This window comes from Pundamilia nyererei, unplaced genomic scaffold, assembly GCF_000239375.1.
Source record: "Pundamilia nyererei isolate P.nyererei 1_Seehausen unplaced genomic scaffold, PunNye1.0 scaffold00048, whole genome shotgun sequence".
Taxonomy (NCBI): domain Eukaryota; kingdom Metazoa; phylum Chordata; class Actinopteri; order Cichliformes; family Cichlidae; genus Pundamilia; species Pundamilia nyererei.
This window is the reverse complement of record NW_005187449.1, coordinates 1,740,837-1,756,974: the sequence shown is the minus strand read 5'-3', so window position 1 is coordinate 1,756,974 and position 16,138 is coordinate 1,740,837. Positions and strand designations below refer to the sequence as shown.

The 16,138-nt window shown below is 43.3% G+C and overlaps 1 protein-coding gene across 7 annotated transcripts in view; it reads right to left on the bottom strand.

The window, feature by feature from the left end:
- myo6a (myosin VIa) overlaps nucleotides 1-16,138 on the bottom strand; it is a 148,098-nt gene that overhangs the window by 59,998 nt on the left and 71,962 nt on the right. For all 7 annotated transcript variants that reach the window (XM_013910759.1, XM_013910757.1, XM_013910758.1 and 4 more), the window contains exons 13-19: nucleotides 14,650-14,807; nucleotides 14,307-14,398; nucleotides 12,330-12,402; nucleotides 8,266-8,393; nucleotides 6,988-7,083; nucleotides 6,555-6,725; nucleotides 44-82 (exon numbers count right to left, since the gene is read on the bottom strand). In XM_013910759.1, the coding sequence (XP_013766213.1) occupies nucleotides 44-82; nucleotides 6,555-6,725; nucleotides 6,988-7,083; nucleotides 8,266-8,393; nucleotides 12,330-12,402; nucleotides 14,307-14,398; nucleotides 14,650-14,807 (757 nt within the window). The remainder of the gene's footprint in view (nucleotides 1-43; nucleotides 83-6,554; nucleotides 6,726-6,987; nucleotides 7,084-8,265; nucleotides 8,394-12,329; nucleotides 12,403-14,306; nucleotides 14,399-14,649; nucleotides 14,808-16,138) is intronic.

Here is a 16,138-nt window from a genome sequence, read left to right as displayed (position 1 = left end):
TCGCAACATCAATCATGTAAACAAAAGAGGAGCAAACACTGACCGTGCTGCGGAGCTTGTCCAGGAGAATATTCAGCTGGGTCTGCGGGAGACAGAGGAGGGAGACGCATCATCACTTTTATTCAAACAAACTGAGAAAACCTCAAGAGACAGGCAGACACACAATCGCCCGACATCCATCATGTGACTGCAAAACTGGGTACGGGTTATTCCACATCACATCCCAATATTTTCCCAGTCATAGGCCGTAAGAATGCACGAGGAGTCTGTTCAAAATTGCTCCTTTTAAATCATTTTCCCAGCATTTCTGAGCCCTCATAGCTTCACGTGGACAGGAGATCCACGTTAGAGAATATAGAGAATATAAACACGCTCAAGTCCTGCTACAAACTTCATTGTTAAAGCCAAAGTCTGGTTTCTCCACTGAACATCACTATCATGTGATGTATCACGATGCTACTGTGGATGTTGATCTGCTTTCTGATAATTGACTAAAGAAAGCGTCACAAAGTGCTTTTACTTCAAATTTCAGGGGTTACATGACCATGTGGGATAGGAGGTTGCACAGTTTTAGCGTGACAGTCATATCAGACCTTCCGTCCATAATTGGCTGGTTTAGGTGGGATGTACCGCCTGAACCTGCACCTTTCTCTGAAAGCTAGCAGCTGTGCATCTGCACAGAGACGAGTGCCGAGGAGATCAGATTTGGCTAACTGGGCTGCAAACAACATACAAAAATCCCTGAAAGCAGCACATTTGTCCATCTGCAGACTGCTGCTGCTGTTAGGGATAATATGATTAAATAAAGTTGTTTTTTATGATTTTTACACATTGCTGTGCGCATTAAAGAGTTGGCACTCCGTGTAATGAAGGTCAGAAGCTTCATTCAGCGCTATGACTGAATTGAATTATCGTGATTGACATGTAGAAGTTCTGAGGGTTTTGCAAAACATGCTTACACATCATGCTGGTTAAAAGTCAGGAGGATATTTTCTGGGCCTACGGAGTCCAAACACAATGTCCCAAACTTAGATAATAAGTAGAATTGGTAGAATGACATTTATAGTCAAAGCTAGGCAGGGAGGCATCTTTTCTCTGTTTTTCCAGGAAGAGGAGCAGATACAAGGTAAAATTGTGATTGGAGAGAGAAGAAGATTCGCAGGGAGACGGCAGGACCGCCCTGTCTGCAGGCAGCGCTTCTGATACGGAACCAAAACCTTTGTAAATCTACATTATCAGCATATTTGTACCCAGTAAGCTGCTGGGTGCAGTTTCTGATCAGGTCTCTGCCTTTTCTTTAAAAAAATGTTTGTTCCAAACAACAGTCAGAGTTACAAGTCAGCACAGAAATGGATTCAGAGAGGGGAAACTTCACACTAATGCTTGCATTATTAAAGCTTCTTGATGTGACTGTGGACACGAGGAGCATCTGTGAATGTGAACATATGCAAATGTAAATGATGTATACTGATTAGGGGGTATAATGGAAGACAGATGAGTGCACAGTGAAGCCAAGCAAACAGTGACAGATTGTAAAGGACGGCCCGCTAACGGCAATTAACACCACAGCAACGTCCTTGTTTGTCCACTAATGTGTTTGGCGGACACACAACGGCCAATCCAGGCTCGCAATGACGCCCTCGGCTGATGTGGCAAACACTGTCATATGAGAGCAGGAAGCTGTCTCGAAAACTCAATTTTTTCCCTCACGCTTTCACAAACTGAGCACCACAATAACTACAGAAGAAGAAGCTCTGCAGGCTGGTGAGCCTGACCAGAGAAGCAGAGCAGGGCTGAGGAAGAGCACCAGATATTTATTTTTAAGCATTTTTAAGGTCATGTGATGCGGATGAGGACACATGACGAGGACAGGTAGGGTCAGAGTTTAGTGAAAGCATGGACCCATCTTGCCTTGTATCCACTGTTCAGACTGACGGTGATGCGATGGTGCAGGGATAGTTTCTTGACCCTTCATTATTTAAAACCCAACGCCTTTTTCTGAGACCCTGCTGGTTAAGTTTCGGAAGCGTTGTATTAAAAATGCTTAAAAAATTATTTCGTCAAACTTTCTAAAAAGCCACTGCAGCACCTGTGCAAATTACGTTTAAGGCCGATTGGAAAATCATTAGTTTTTCAAGTTTTGGTGATATAATTAAGTAAAGACAAACTGCAGTGATGAAAAAACTAACTCACCATGTCTCCCTTAAAGCCACGGCACAGGTAAGGCTGAAACAGGCACGACAGCTTGAAAGCCTTTCCATCCATCTGCTTACTGTAATTGCTTGTGGAATTAACACAGTCATATACTTGGAGATGCTCTAATAAAATGATGGACTTGGCCTTCGCCTCATCCATTTTCTCGTGAGAGGACGTATGAGAGTGTGTTACAGCTTACATAACTCCCTTTTATATGCAGCAGCCTACATGTGCTGACGAAAAGCAGCTGTGTGGAACAAAAAGCAGAAGAATGCACGGCCGGCCGGCCTCCGCTCCATTTAAAGGTTTAAATGTCTGTAAAGCGTTTATGATGTTATTTACATCTCTCTCAGTCATGCTCATGCAAACAGACAAACAGCCGCTAATGCAATCTGACCCGGTCAGGTCTGCTGCTGCACGATGACTTTGTAATTCATAACAGAGGAGCATGCAGATGATTCGGAGGCAGGCAGGTGAATTATCAGCCATGTCTGGATGAGCCTTTGGAGCACGACACCTTTGTTATGATGTATTTGGTCACTGAAGTGGGGCAAAGCCACGGTGTCTGGTTATAATGAAAACCTGCACGGATCACAATCTCTCTTCATCGCTGCAGCTCCAGGAAGCAGCGTCTCCATCACCTCCACCGTCTCGGATTTATCACTGCTCATTTTCCCCACCCCGCTCGCCTCTGCACCCACGGCTCGCCTCCCGTCTGGGTCCTCCGGTACACCTTTTGAACCGTAATCATAGCTCGAATAGTGAGGCCTCAGGAAGGGGAGGAGGAGGAGAAGCGCCGGGATGAGGAAAACACAGAACACACTAACACATGTAATAACGACTAAATCCAGTCTGCACGGACTCGAGTTAAACCCTCTCGAACGACCGCGGGATGCTTTTGCTGGTGCAGTGGCAGACAAACATGACTTGTTCTTTGTTTTCCTGAAAGCATCAGTTTAGTTGATCTTCCACGTTGGACATTCACGGTTTTCAAACATTCTCCTCGTGCGTCACAGAAACAGTGCAGCCTGAGGCACATCCCCAAATCCAAAAGCAATAAACCCACAGGAAACACTGACCTTCATCGGACAGTTTCAGCTGGTCAGCTGACCTCACCTGGCTGAGAATATAATCCATGTGCACCAACAAATTTGATAAAAAAATGGCGCTACATTAGAAAAATGTCTGCTTCATGTAATTACCTTATCACATCTAAATTTGAAGTGTATATTTATCCTCACATACTTTTAAATTCGCTGCTGTTCTGTGACTCATTATGGTGGGAACTTTCCACATAGCCTCGTGATGGAGAGCCACAGTACTCAGCTGGACAGAAAACCAGTGGACCAATCCTGAAGAGTACTGGCCCAATTCAGTCAGCAGACTATGATTAAAAACACTTACTGTGAGGATGACTACAAATAAGAAGAGATGCCTGAACCTACCAGGAATAACACCTGAAGCTGTTTTCTGACATATTTTATGCCTACTTACAAAACATAATGACTGGATGTGCAGCAGAAATCAGTGATTCGGTCTCTGTCTATGCAGCTACCCTTGGAAAAACCTGGAAACTGTTCTAATGGTTGTCAAACCATGTCTATGTTCATCTACAGTGAGGTGTGAGAACTCGGCATTAAAGGTCGGGGGAAGGTCTTCAAACGTCGTCTCCATGGGGTAAAGCATTAATATTGTAAAAAAGGGTCAACTTCATCCCAAACTATGATTGTTTTATAAACTTAAACAAACAGGAAGTGGAAATCAAACTTAAGATCAGTCTCATGCAAGACTCCTTACTCCTCCATACAAGGCTCATTGTAATGGCCGGCAGATTCTTTGGTACCGACTGTGCTTCATAATAATCCTTCATCACTTGAATCGGCACCACTTTTGGATAACTTATTAAGAATTTAGACAAACAGCTGCTGCTCAAATCCAAAGTATCCAGCCGACTCCACACCTCCCGTCTTATTGGTTTGTCATTAAAAAACAAGAAAACCGGCCACAGTGAACTCGTCCCTGTGCTCTTCAAAGCTAGAGCACTAAAATTCACTGATCATAACATTTTATTACAGAAACTAGAAGCTGTTGGTTAGAAGTTAGTTCCACAGGGCTCTCAACTAGGCCCAATACTTTTCTCATTATACATACATTCTTTGCTATGCAGATGACACGCAGTTTTACGAATCTGTGAAGAAGGATGACACAAATCGTTGAAATAAACTACAGACATAAAGGCCTCAATCCGCTGTAATTTTCTATTTCAGAAAATTCAGAAAACAAATGATGTTTATTCTGCTTGGTCCTAAAAATGGCATTACGCTGACCTCCAGCAACACCGGGTGTGATTTCTGACAAGGACATGTCTATTAGCTTACAAATTAAATAACTAAGAACACCTTATTCAGCTAATGCTGAAAAACTATTTCATGCATTTATTACTTCGAGGCTGAACTATTGCATTTCATTATCAGGCTATTCTGAAAGCTGCCAAATGTAAATTAAACAGTGCAAACGACTCCAGACCTCCTTTCTCCTTAATTTGTCAGGAAATGGAAAGAAACGAGGCCCCTCGTGGAAATGAAACTCTTATCAGTCAATTGTTCCAATTAATTTTAAGCCTGGAAAAAATGCAGGGCGAGGTTAAAAATGGCCTCCAGTAAACACTTTTTCCCTCCTGCTGTTGTTTCAGACTTTTGCAACATAGGCCTGTTATGAATGTTGGAGGACCGGTTGATATAAATCACTGTCACTGTACACGTGAAAATTAATTTATTGTGTTCCCGTGTTTTTAATTTAAAAAAAAGAAAAGAAACAAATCCTGTTTGTACTGGACACCTCGCTGCTCTCTGGCTTTGACCCTGTTAAATACACCTGGCCATCACTACCTCAGGTTATCTTTTCTCCATTAAACATATATATTTATATATTTTAGGAGGGATGATTGAGTGGAGCCAGGCGCTGTGGTTTTTGGCTCACCTTGCCTTTGGTTAGGTGACACATTAGAGCGCACATCAAGGTGAGAGGCTGAGCTGGATGAGTCACGATGGAGGAGAATAAAAATCCTCCGTTTATAACTCCAGCTGACAGCAAAGACGTTGCCATCTCTGTGCTCAGGGTGAAAGAGAGACGCTCATCTGACTGTTTTTAGGTGAAAAATTAAGTTCTTGATGAAGATTTCATACATTTACTTTGACTCTTTGTACCTACGGGACCTCGGAGGTGAGCCTGGGCGCTGTCGGCTTTATTATAACAATCAGTCAGACATGTATATAATGAGGCAGACTAAACATTTAGGAACTATTCTGCTTAATGGACTAGAGTAGAGTAGCTTTGCATGATTCACAGTTATCATCATCGTTATTTATGTTAAACTAGGCCTCTGTGCAGCCCCTCAGATTATCCTCTCACGATGATTTTAAAGCATTTAATTACCTTAAATTTTAAAATGACATTTTAAGACTTTTTAAGGATGAGTGGGAACCCTTGAATGAGCCTGCTGGCCTCTGGATTTGTGTATATCTCATCATCGCTTCATCGAGCAATGATGAGAATTTGCAGCTCAAACTCTGAAGCTCACGCTGTGCCCACTTAAGGTTGGGGATGAGTTCAGCGGGTAAGGAATAAAGGGAGCAGATTGTAGGATGAAAGTGGATGGCGAGGAGAACAGCCGAGGTGAAAAGAGTGATTTCACATTGTTTGGGCATTTGAGCAGAAACACCTAGGTGAGGTGAGTTGCTTCGGGCATGTCCATCTGAGAGTCCACGGGGCAGGCCCAGGAGATGCTGGAGAGAACACACTGAGGGTATTCTGTCAGCCCTAAAGGGCTTATTCGAGCGACCTGTACTCTCACACCAAAATCTGAAGAGTCTTCAAATTAGGCCCGAGTTTTCCCAGCTCAACCAGTTAGGAGCTCCTTTTAGCCTCGGGGTGTTTTGTGTAAGCTGACAGAGGCCTGCATTTTTGATAGCTACATAACAGGTTTGCAACATTGCTTGTATCAGATCATCCTAAAATAAACATACAACAAGCATTTAGTAAAGAAGAAGTGTGAGTATGAACTGGCCGGGGCCCAAAGTGCCGCCTGAGCAGACTGGGCAATGAGCCGGGATCTGAGGGGATGACGTCTGGAGCACATCTTTAATTCAAGCCATTAATGAGGTGTAGCAGCTCTGTTTTATTTTTTGACAGACAGGACGTCTTCATCAGAGTCAGACGAGCCAGTGGTGGCAAAGACTTTTAATTAGCCTCAGCCTGTTCTCCACAGAGCAGTACATGTCCTGGTGGTCATAAATATCTACAAGTATTTGTATCACACATCGCATGTTGGATTGGATCCTTTTTTTTTTGCTGCTCACCTTAAACTTGTTGCCGACGCTGATGAAGCTGAGTTTTCCGGCCTTCTGCTTCACGTCTTTGCTGTTGTTGGAGTTCTCGAACAGCTCGCGGACGAAGCGATCCTTGGACTCGCTGACGAGACACTCCAGAGACATGTGCAGGGCGTCGTTGTTCTTCTCCACAAACTTGGTCTGAAGGAGAAACATTTCAGCGTGAACGGGGCGCTCGGTTCGAGTCTCTTCTTTTCTGATACGCCTGCTTAACTGCAGAAGGAAAAATCTCTACACGATTTTATGACTTGAATCTCTCCGCAGCTACGCTCGGTATGTTTTTAAAACTCTCATCTCAATGATGGCACGCTTTCATGTTAAAAGTTGAGTTTTCTGCGGTCGAGTGATCAGAGAAAAGAAATGATTCATTTTGAAGACGCCGCAGTGTGTTCTGGTGACGCACCGTCTCGTAGCACACGGCTCCTGCAAAGTGCCTGATGATAAATCCTTCATCGTCCCTCACGTTCCTGTGGACGGTCAGCTTAGACTTCCTGGGTACCTGCAGGACACACACACACACACACCTGATCACGGGTGGAAACACACACACTAAAACTCTGCAGACTCAGCAGAGTTCATGCATGCTTCCCATTTACGATGGAAAACTAATTCCCAGTCCTGCCAATCACTCGCTGCTGGGAAGATTAAGATTTGATGCCAGTAATTTAACCGTCAGTGAGATCACCTCACTCTCAGGCTCCACGTCACTCCACTGAAACTCAAAACTTCAAGTCAATATCAAAAGTTCCCATTTTTTGTGTTTATCAATATCATCAATATTATCCAAATTATCAATAAAAGCTTTAAAATTAAGGAGCCATGGGAGAAGGTGAAGCTCCTTGTTGATAAGTTATTGTTTAATACTGCAGATAAAGTGCTCCTCGGCTAATAATCTTTAGTGGTGATAAATATCAGAGCAGTGAGTCCATCATCTCGTGTTCAGGCTGTAGTGCCACCACCTTTAAATGCAGTTGGTGATATCAGCTGTTCTGCTCTGCAGCATCACTGAACCCTGCGTGCAGGCACAGGTAACAGATTTGCACCTGCTGCAGGTCTTCAGACCCAGTCTAAACATTTACTCATTGAAACATGTCAATGTGAGAACGTGCAGCTTCTCACATTGCAGTCTTTGTGTTATAAAGCTTTTTGGCTGCTGTTTGGACAGAATCAACAATTTCAGGACTCAGTTTGGCGACAGTCATTTTCACATTTACATATAAAGAACTAATGGTTGGGACACAAAATGAGGTGAACCACTTGGGTTTTCTATTAATTTAATAGATCTTTTAGCAGCTGGTAAATTTACAAAGCCGAAAACGAAACTAGAACTTCCTTTACCTGAGAGATAGGAGGAAAAAAAGCACTTTTTCCAGCTCTGCGTTTGTAATCTGTAGTCTCTCAGGTTTAATATCAGCCCACCCTGAATGCTGCCCAAGAGGCCAAAACAGGGAAAATAAGGTCTAAATAGGCCTTGCAGCAGATTATTTGGAGGAATGGGGTAAAACAAGAAGACTCAGACAAACATATAAATCAGCTCCAGTTTTTTCTGAGTCTAAAGATTAAGCTGTAATGATTCAGAGAGAATCTCCTGAGTAAATCAAACATTCCCTGAGTCCCATAAAATCCTCGCGTTAAAAGTGGCATGCTTCCCTGACTTTCCTTCCTTTGTGCGGTCACTTACAGTCAGGCGGAAGTGGTCCTTGTGTTTGTTGTGAACGGTGTCGGTAAAGTGCTGGTCACTGGGTTGAGGTAGACGGTTCTCTTCGTCCAGGATGTCCAGGATGCCGACCACCTTCGCCTCCACCAGGTCTGCGGGGAAAACCGTGACAAGCATGAGAAAAATAAACGCTGCGTGTCCTCTTAATGAAGCTGTGGCGGCTCACCCCGAGGCTGACGGCTACGCGACCGATTGAATCACGGAGGGTGCGATGTAGGCAAATTCAAATTAAAGTTTAATCGAATGGGAAGAGGTGTGGAGATTGTAACAGTTTCTCCTTGACCTGATCCGACTTGAAAGGTGATGGGGACCTAATTTACCAAATCATAATTATTATTATTATTGCATTAGTGCAGTTTAGTTCTCTCGGATGGTGCAGAAGTGATTTTTATTTTATTCGTTTAACATCAAATCCTTCTCACTATTAAAAGTCATTGACCCATTTTAAAGAGAAGAGCCACGGCTCAATTTAAGGACGTAATGAGCTTCAAGCTCCTGATGACGGAGACTGGGACACCCGAGGACTCACTGCTTACTTCCTGTTTTGTGCCGTGCACCAACTTTCGCTCCTTTTTCCTACAAAAGTATCAAAATCTAACGTGATGGAAGTTGGATGCACTTTTATTTCTGAAAGCTCCTGACATGGAAATGTTAAGTAAAAACCAGTTTCTCTGCATATTTAAGTCAAAAACAGTTGTACATATAAAAATAAATGATTAAGTCTCGTCATTGGCGACGCCCTCTGTGTGACTTTGAGAGATCAAAGCTGTGAGTTTTACAAAGACAGATTCTTTTTTTGAACCATCCTGGGTTGTGAGCATATCTGATCACACCAGGAGAGACGTGAACGGTTATTTAAACAATCAGAGAGAGCATAAAGATAAATGGAAGCTTCCTGTTACTATACAGAATATTACACAGCTGAACCTGGTGTTGTGGTATTGTTTTATTTCTGTATACTGAGGAAAAATGAACTCAAGTAATCCACCTGAAGAATATCAGTCTTTGTAAGGACATCTGTGAAGGTTCTTGGTCATCCTGGTCATGATTGTCTCAGGTGCTTGATCTGAAGGCAGCTGTTCTTAAAGATGTTCCATCGCTAATCCAAGAGACTCATGCAGGTCTGAGATATGTAACTTCTAAGGTGCAGTCAGGAGGTGGTCCTTAGAGTTTTTACGGCTCTCTATCATCACGTGAGCCGTTGGGGTCACGTGATGGCTCATGGTGTGAGCAGGTGTTGAATCTCTTGTGATGGGTTCTCAAGACTGTGTTATAGGAGGCTGACAGGTGGTGTCATAGGCCACCACTTTTGTTCAGTGATGGAGACAGATGGATTCCTTTACTCAAGAAGCTGAAGAGCCTAAAAAACAACTATTTAGGAAGCTCATTTTTAACCTTTAACAGCTCCTCTAAAAAATAAGAAGCTGGAGAAAGAACCTTCCCTTTAAATGTTCTGAATTTGCTACAGATCCTACTTTCAAAATGTTATTTTAAAGATTATTTTAACAGAAAGAAGAAAATAAAGGAAGAAGGTGAGGTCTGCAGTGACCGACAACACGCCTGTGAAGGAAAAGCTGTCAGCGCTGAACAAACAGCCAGCAAACTGACAGAAAACTGAGGCGCAGGGGAGGAAGTTTACGTGGGATGACTGACTGATTCAGAGGATGACGTGGGGGATTGTTTAGAAGATATGATTACCTACCTACGTGAGCTTTAGCAGTCTTTTTCAGTAATGTTTCCTGACAGGAACTGACATGCTGCACAGTAGAGGCTCTTTGATGGAGACTCCTACTCACAAACTATTCAGCAAATGAAGGTCAGCAGAGCTTCGAGCAGCAAAAACCTCGGGAGGCATCCCGTCATCTGCCCCTCCATTGCTCAATCCGTCCACCTTCTCTCCATCACAGGAGACAACCAGCAACAAACGAAAGCGCACATGGCTGCACGAGTTAATAAAACCTGAATGAAGTGAAAGTAACGCTTCGAACAAACTTCTGTGACGTTAAAGAACTTTTTAATAGTTCCCACTCCTCCTCCTCCTGTTCGTTTCCATCTCTGCCTTGTTCTGTGTGCAGTCACGTGGCCGCTGCTTGTACAAATGTAATTTTCTGCTACATCAACTGTGGTTTTTACGTCCCCTGAACAAAGAGGAGCTTCTCCTTTTATAACACGCAACGGGAATCCAAACCAGCAAACAAACAACCGCGTTTCGGTAAGCTACGAGCCAGCGAGCACAGCCAGCCTCCCGCCTCCCTGCAGCTCGCTCTGCTGTAGTTAAACATCTCATACTGAAAGCACAGAAAGCATCATTAACCTCCTTCCCCTTAGATTGCCCTGTCACATCAGTCTCCCTCCATGTTTGTGAACTATTAAGACACATTTCAGTCAGGACGGGAGTTCACAGGCGTGGGGGCTTCGTCGTTCGTCCTCTTTGCGGTCTTTGAAGCGCCACCGAGGCTCGGAGGTCAAAGTGAAGAGAGGCAGCTCTCCTAAAAGTGAGGATGATGAGCACTGAGGTGGATAATGAGCAGCTTTTACAGGACACACTTACATATAGGGCTGACATATAAATGCAAAGCTCTTTTTCTTTCGTATACAATAAAATTTGTATACGATGTATATTTCATCAGGCCTAGCTCTCCTTTAATACGGCACACTGCAAATAGACTATTTCATTTTTAGGCGACACCTTTGAACTAGAGCTGTCTTTTTCAGTCTGATGTACCCAGTGGACATCAACACATCCCCATAGACTGTATAATAACGACGGGCACAGCCATCTTTGAAGCAGTGCTATTTTTGCATGGGAGTTAGCTAACCCCCCCTCAATTAATCAGAACCTAATTAGTTCTGATTGGATCTCGTTTCCCCGAAAGGTTTTGATCTCATTTTTATTCGTTGACAGAAGTTTCAGTACGTCATGGTTTTCGTCCTCATGTATTAGATTTTATTTAGCTATTGTGTTTTTGCCTGAAAGAAATTACTGTTGATGAAACCTATGATGAAAATCAATGAAATGAACACTGTCTGGAAGTCAGCTATTTATTTTGGAGTGCAGATTCTGAACTCTAAGGATTTTAGGCATTGATGTGTTGGCTCCTGAAATGACCACATTTAAATCAGAGGGCGGAGCGAGAGGTTATCGCTTGGTTAGCGAGCGGCATTCATAAACTGTATTGGACGCAGCACACAAAGATTCCCCCGATATCCACAGACACTGTAAACGTGCTTATTTCAGCCTTATAGTTGGACATTTCAACGTTAGAGTCTAATGGGGATTCATTCACTTCAGCCTCGAGGTTGCTTCTCGCAATAAAGTGCTGCACAAAGTGTTAAAAACTCAGCCAGCATTCGGTCTCAGAGCACTTACTCTCAGGAAGAGATTTTAACGGGTTCATTACACTTTATTTGTGTGAGATGAAATTTTATAGTAACAGCTCGAGAAGTGAAAACAGCTGGATGAGTCTGTTTTTCTTTAGGAATATTTAAAAAATATAGCTCTAAATATTAATATAATAAACCACACAAAAGATAAGATGTAGCACTGATCAGAGGATCAGAAGGAAATCTTGCTTTGTGAACTAAAACAACAAACTCTCCACATTAACGGCAAAACTTTGTGTGAAAGCCGCAGGTGGGATTTTTAAAGATGCATTACTCTGCGTGCGCTGAAGGTTTAGTATCAAACCAAAGGGATTTACTTCCTCATCAGCTCTTTAACTCTTGCACTGGTTGTTCCAGAGCAGAAAAGGGGGGAAGCTGATCAAATCCGCTCCACACATTCATGCACCATCTAGATATTTAAAGAGGAATTTGAACTGCTTTTTGCACCTTTGTTGGGTATCTGAGGTGCACAGTTGGAGTAGGGAATTTTTCACATTATGCTCTATGCACTAATAAAAGGAGTGGTGTAAAAAGAGAACAAATATCAAACCCCTCTGCAGAGAATTTCATCGGCACAGAGGAGTGACTGCAGCTGCTCTGAATGCACAATCACGCGAGCTGAGCGAGGAGTGGCGTCTTCATACCTATGCAGTCCTGATTGTCGACGTAGTGAACCTCGTTGACTCCCAGCCCCTCCCGCTGGTACAGCTCTTGCTCCTGGAATGCAACAGAGAAACTTCTAATGAGAAATCATAACGGTATTCACGGCATGCCCGGCGTTCGTCTAACGAGGGCAGGGACGGCTCGGAGGTTCTGCCTGGGGGGCATTCAAGCTCTCTAACAAGTGGCGCTTAGGCCAGGCTTTCTGCTATTACACTTTCATGCAAAAATGAGCATCTAAAGGTGATGGGGCTTTTCATGCTGCAGACAGATGTTTGGGCAAACGAGGAGTTTTAAAGGTAAGAAACAGACAGCCGCTGTTAGAACACAGTCGAGGGAAAGTCAAACACAATCCAGTGTTTAATGTGGCCCTTCTCTGAGGTCTGCGGTTTACAGACAGAGCAGATGATTCAATTACGGCACTGATCCAAAACTCTGGATTCTGCGAGTGAACTATGATTACACAACAGTCTGACACAGGGACCTCAGGGTCTTCAACTAAACAGCATTGCTTTTGTTGGAAACAGCTCCCGACGACAATAAACCCATTAAGGAGGCTGTGGCTTTCCAAGGTCAGCAAACGCTGTGTGTTGGCGGAGGTCTGAGCGCTCGAGTTCCTTCTACTTTATTATAAGAAGACCTTCAAAGAGAGCGTTGTTATTTTCCCCACACAGAAACGCAGCTTTTCACAGACTTGGACGCCGTCAGTCTCCGTGCCACCTGTTGCTAATGACTGTTTGGGTGCTGATAGAAGTGGCAAGTGAAGAGTTTCATCTGAACTTGAGAGGATGTCAAGTGAAAGAAAAGAAACAACTTCTGTTCCAAGAAGAAGTTTACTAAAACAGCACGAAACTTCCCACCTTTCAATGCTGAGCTTTGTTAGTAGCGCAGACAACACACCGTTCTGCTGTGGCGAGACGAGCCTAAAGGCCGGTCCTTCTACGAAGTGTGTTCACAAAAGTTCAGGACTTTTGTCGATGACTCAAAAATGACAAATCAACTTTAAGGATCTCCTAACTTTCAAGGAGAGCTGTCAAATCTGTCATAGCGGCCGTGCTGATAATGGGCCAGAAAAACCATCAAAAGATGGTCTTAAACGAGGACCACCAGTCCTCTTCAGCAGATCGTCTTCCCTTAAATGTCCTTCACTTCCTGTGGAGTCTAAAGAGCGCCATTTTGACATAGTGGATGAGGTCTTGAACACTCTGCAGTGGAACAGGTACAAAGGGAAATAAAAGGACACAAAATGGTCCAGCAATGCACAAGAAGATGATCCTGAAGGGATCATCAGCCAGATTTATATCTTAGTAAGGTTTCTGACTTTTATAGATTTTTAATTCTGAAGCTTAGAAAAAGCAACAGATATACTTTTCCACCTTAAATGCGAGTCTAGCTCACATTTAAGGTGTTAACATCTCTACGCTGAGAGAACAGCGCAGGTAAAGGTCCGTCCGTATCGGAGGTAAATTCCTGCTGGATGCTACATGCTTCAGAAAAGCTCCAGAGAACGCAGGGAACGGGAGTCTCTCCAGAGATCATGTGAGGATCTGATGTAAGTAGTGTGAAAGGCTCAGCCATGGAGCCAGGTTGAGGGTATTTGGGCATGTGTCTGCTTAAAGTGCAAATAAAAGGTAGAACTTAGTTGAACGGATGGAAAAGTTTTCTGACATAAACAGCAATAAACCTGAAGCACACTTTCACATTAAAATAAAACCTATTACAATAAAATTCATGTTTTGCAGAGATGAAAATTTAAACTTCATGTTCAGACTTTTGGAAAATGAAAACTTTGCAACCTGCAATTTGAAAATGTGGCATCTAGTCTCAGAAAAGAATTGCCTGCAATAAGAAAAACACTTAAAGTTTAAATGGAGAGTCCTTCACAGATGTCTGCTTTGATTTGACGGTGTTCGCCGGCGGAGGTGAGATGGTGCAGGGTTTTACTTTCAAACAGTTCTCACCTCTTTCAGGATCCGCTCGTTGAAGAACTGCTGCAGCTTCTCGTTACAGTAGTTGATGCAGAATTGCTCGAAGCTGTTGTGCTCAAAGTACTCTGCAAATATATTCGTTACACAATGTGTGTCAGAGCAAAGTGGACTATTACAGGATCTTTTCTGAGGTGATGTGAGCTTTCAAAACGTTCATTACTTCTTTTTTGTCTCCTTAGAAAAAATGTTATCAAACCAACCAACAGGTTTTTTCCCCCCTTAAAACCATCAAACAAACATTTCTTAGTTTTAAAAACACGTTATCTATAAAAACCTTGAAATTCTGATGTTTTTTTGTTATTATTGTGATACTGACCAAAGCCAGCGATGTCCAGGACGCCGATGAAGTTGGCGGAGGAGTCGAAGGGGAAGCACTGGTTGACTCTGGTCACCACGTGGTCAAACAGACGGCTGTACACGGCCTTTGCCAAAGCGTCCCGGGCGTTGTTGGCCTGCTCGACTTTGAGTGGCACTCTGGGAAAGACACAAAGATAACAGGTTTAAATAAATCAGAGATTTTAGGTTTTATTTTCACTTACAGATGGTCAAATAGGGAGAAAGTGTAAAAGTTAAACCATGTGCTCAGGCTTCCACTTTCAAAAGCAAATTCTTGTTCCACAGAAAGATCCCAGCAGGGACACTCGGACATAGCAACCTCTTCTCTCTCCCAGGTCATCATATAATGCTCAGGCAGCTATAAATGCTCAATACCCAGTGCTGCTGGCTTTAACTCCCCTTTTACTGGTTTTCTGCTCCAGGCGTGCAACTCCAGGATTTAAAAACACTGAGCTTACAGCCCAAAACAACAAATCTGCCACGTCTAGATAAAGTGTAACGTGTGCTTACACACCTGCAGATAAATGCTGGGTTTAAATGAACCGGGCTAGCTGGACCTTCCAAGCAGGTAATTGTGTTATTGACAGCTGCAAAGAAAGAGGGATTGGGTGGGAGGCAGTGGCCATAAAACGGCGACAGAAACCATAACTGGCAGCGAGCTCTGTGGAGGTACATTGTAATTGCTTCAGACTGAGTGCAGACAAAAGGAGTGACCTGATGGCAGAGGCTGGAGAAAATACACCGCATTAATCTGCTGCTGGGGCCGAGTTTGTGAGCCGGCTTTACTTCTGGACTTTACTTCAGCACGACTGCAGTGCACTCAAGGACACGCTGGGAAATAACTCCACACGAGTGGCACTCAGACGACCAAAGCTTCCAATAACGACTCCCAAAGTCCTCCTCCCTCCCTCGGCGGCAAATTATCTCCTCTGCACATACCTCTATAAGCCACACATGATATCAGGGGAGTTGTGATCCCTGCAGGTGGCTCGGTTGGTATTTTCTAATATATTATGCTGCAGGATGACCTGAGCCAAGGGCAGACCTAATAAAGCTGCATTTCCAGTCTATTTGCATACATGAAAACATACAGTGAAGCGCTACACATTTAGATTTTAGGCATCGTGAATTTATTCTCCAGCATGTGCATAAACATACGTCTTTGCTCATATAGATTTCTCTTACCAATTAAAGCAGTTATTTTCACCAATTGAGATCACCTTCAGCTACATTCTCACACTTAGAATTCATTAAAACTTTATTATTAATAATAACAATAAATTACTGCTTTAAGAGAGTGGTAGGCGCTACCGTCTATATATCTATATAAACAGGAGCTGCAGCTTCTCTCTGGAGTCATTTTAAAAGTGGTGCAACCCATTAAGAGGAGCCGTTTGCTCAGTCATTACCATCTCAGTTAGAACAAGGAGTCCTGCAGCAGATGGTCCGACCGCCCCCACAGAGATCGA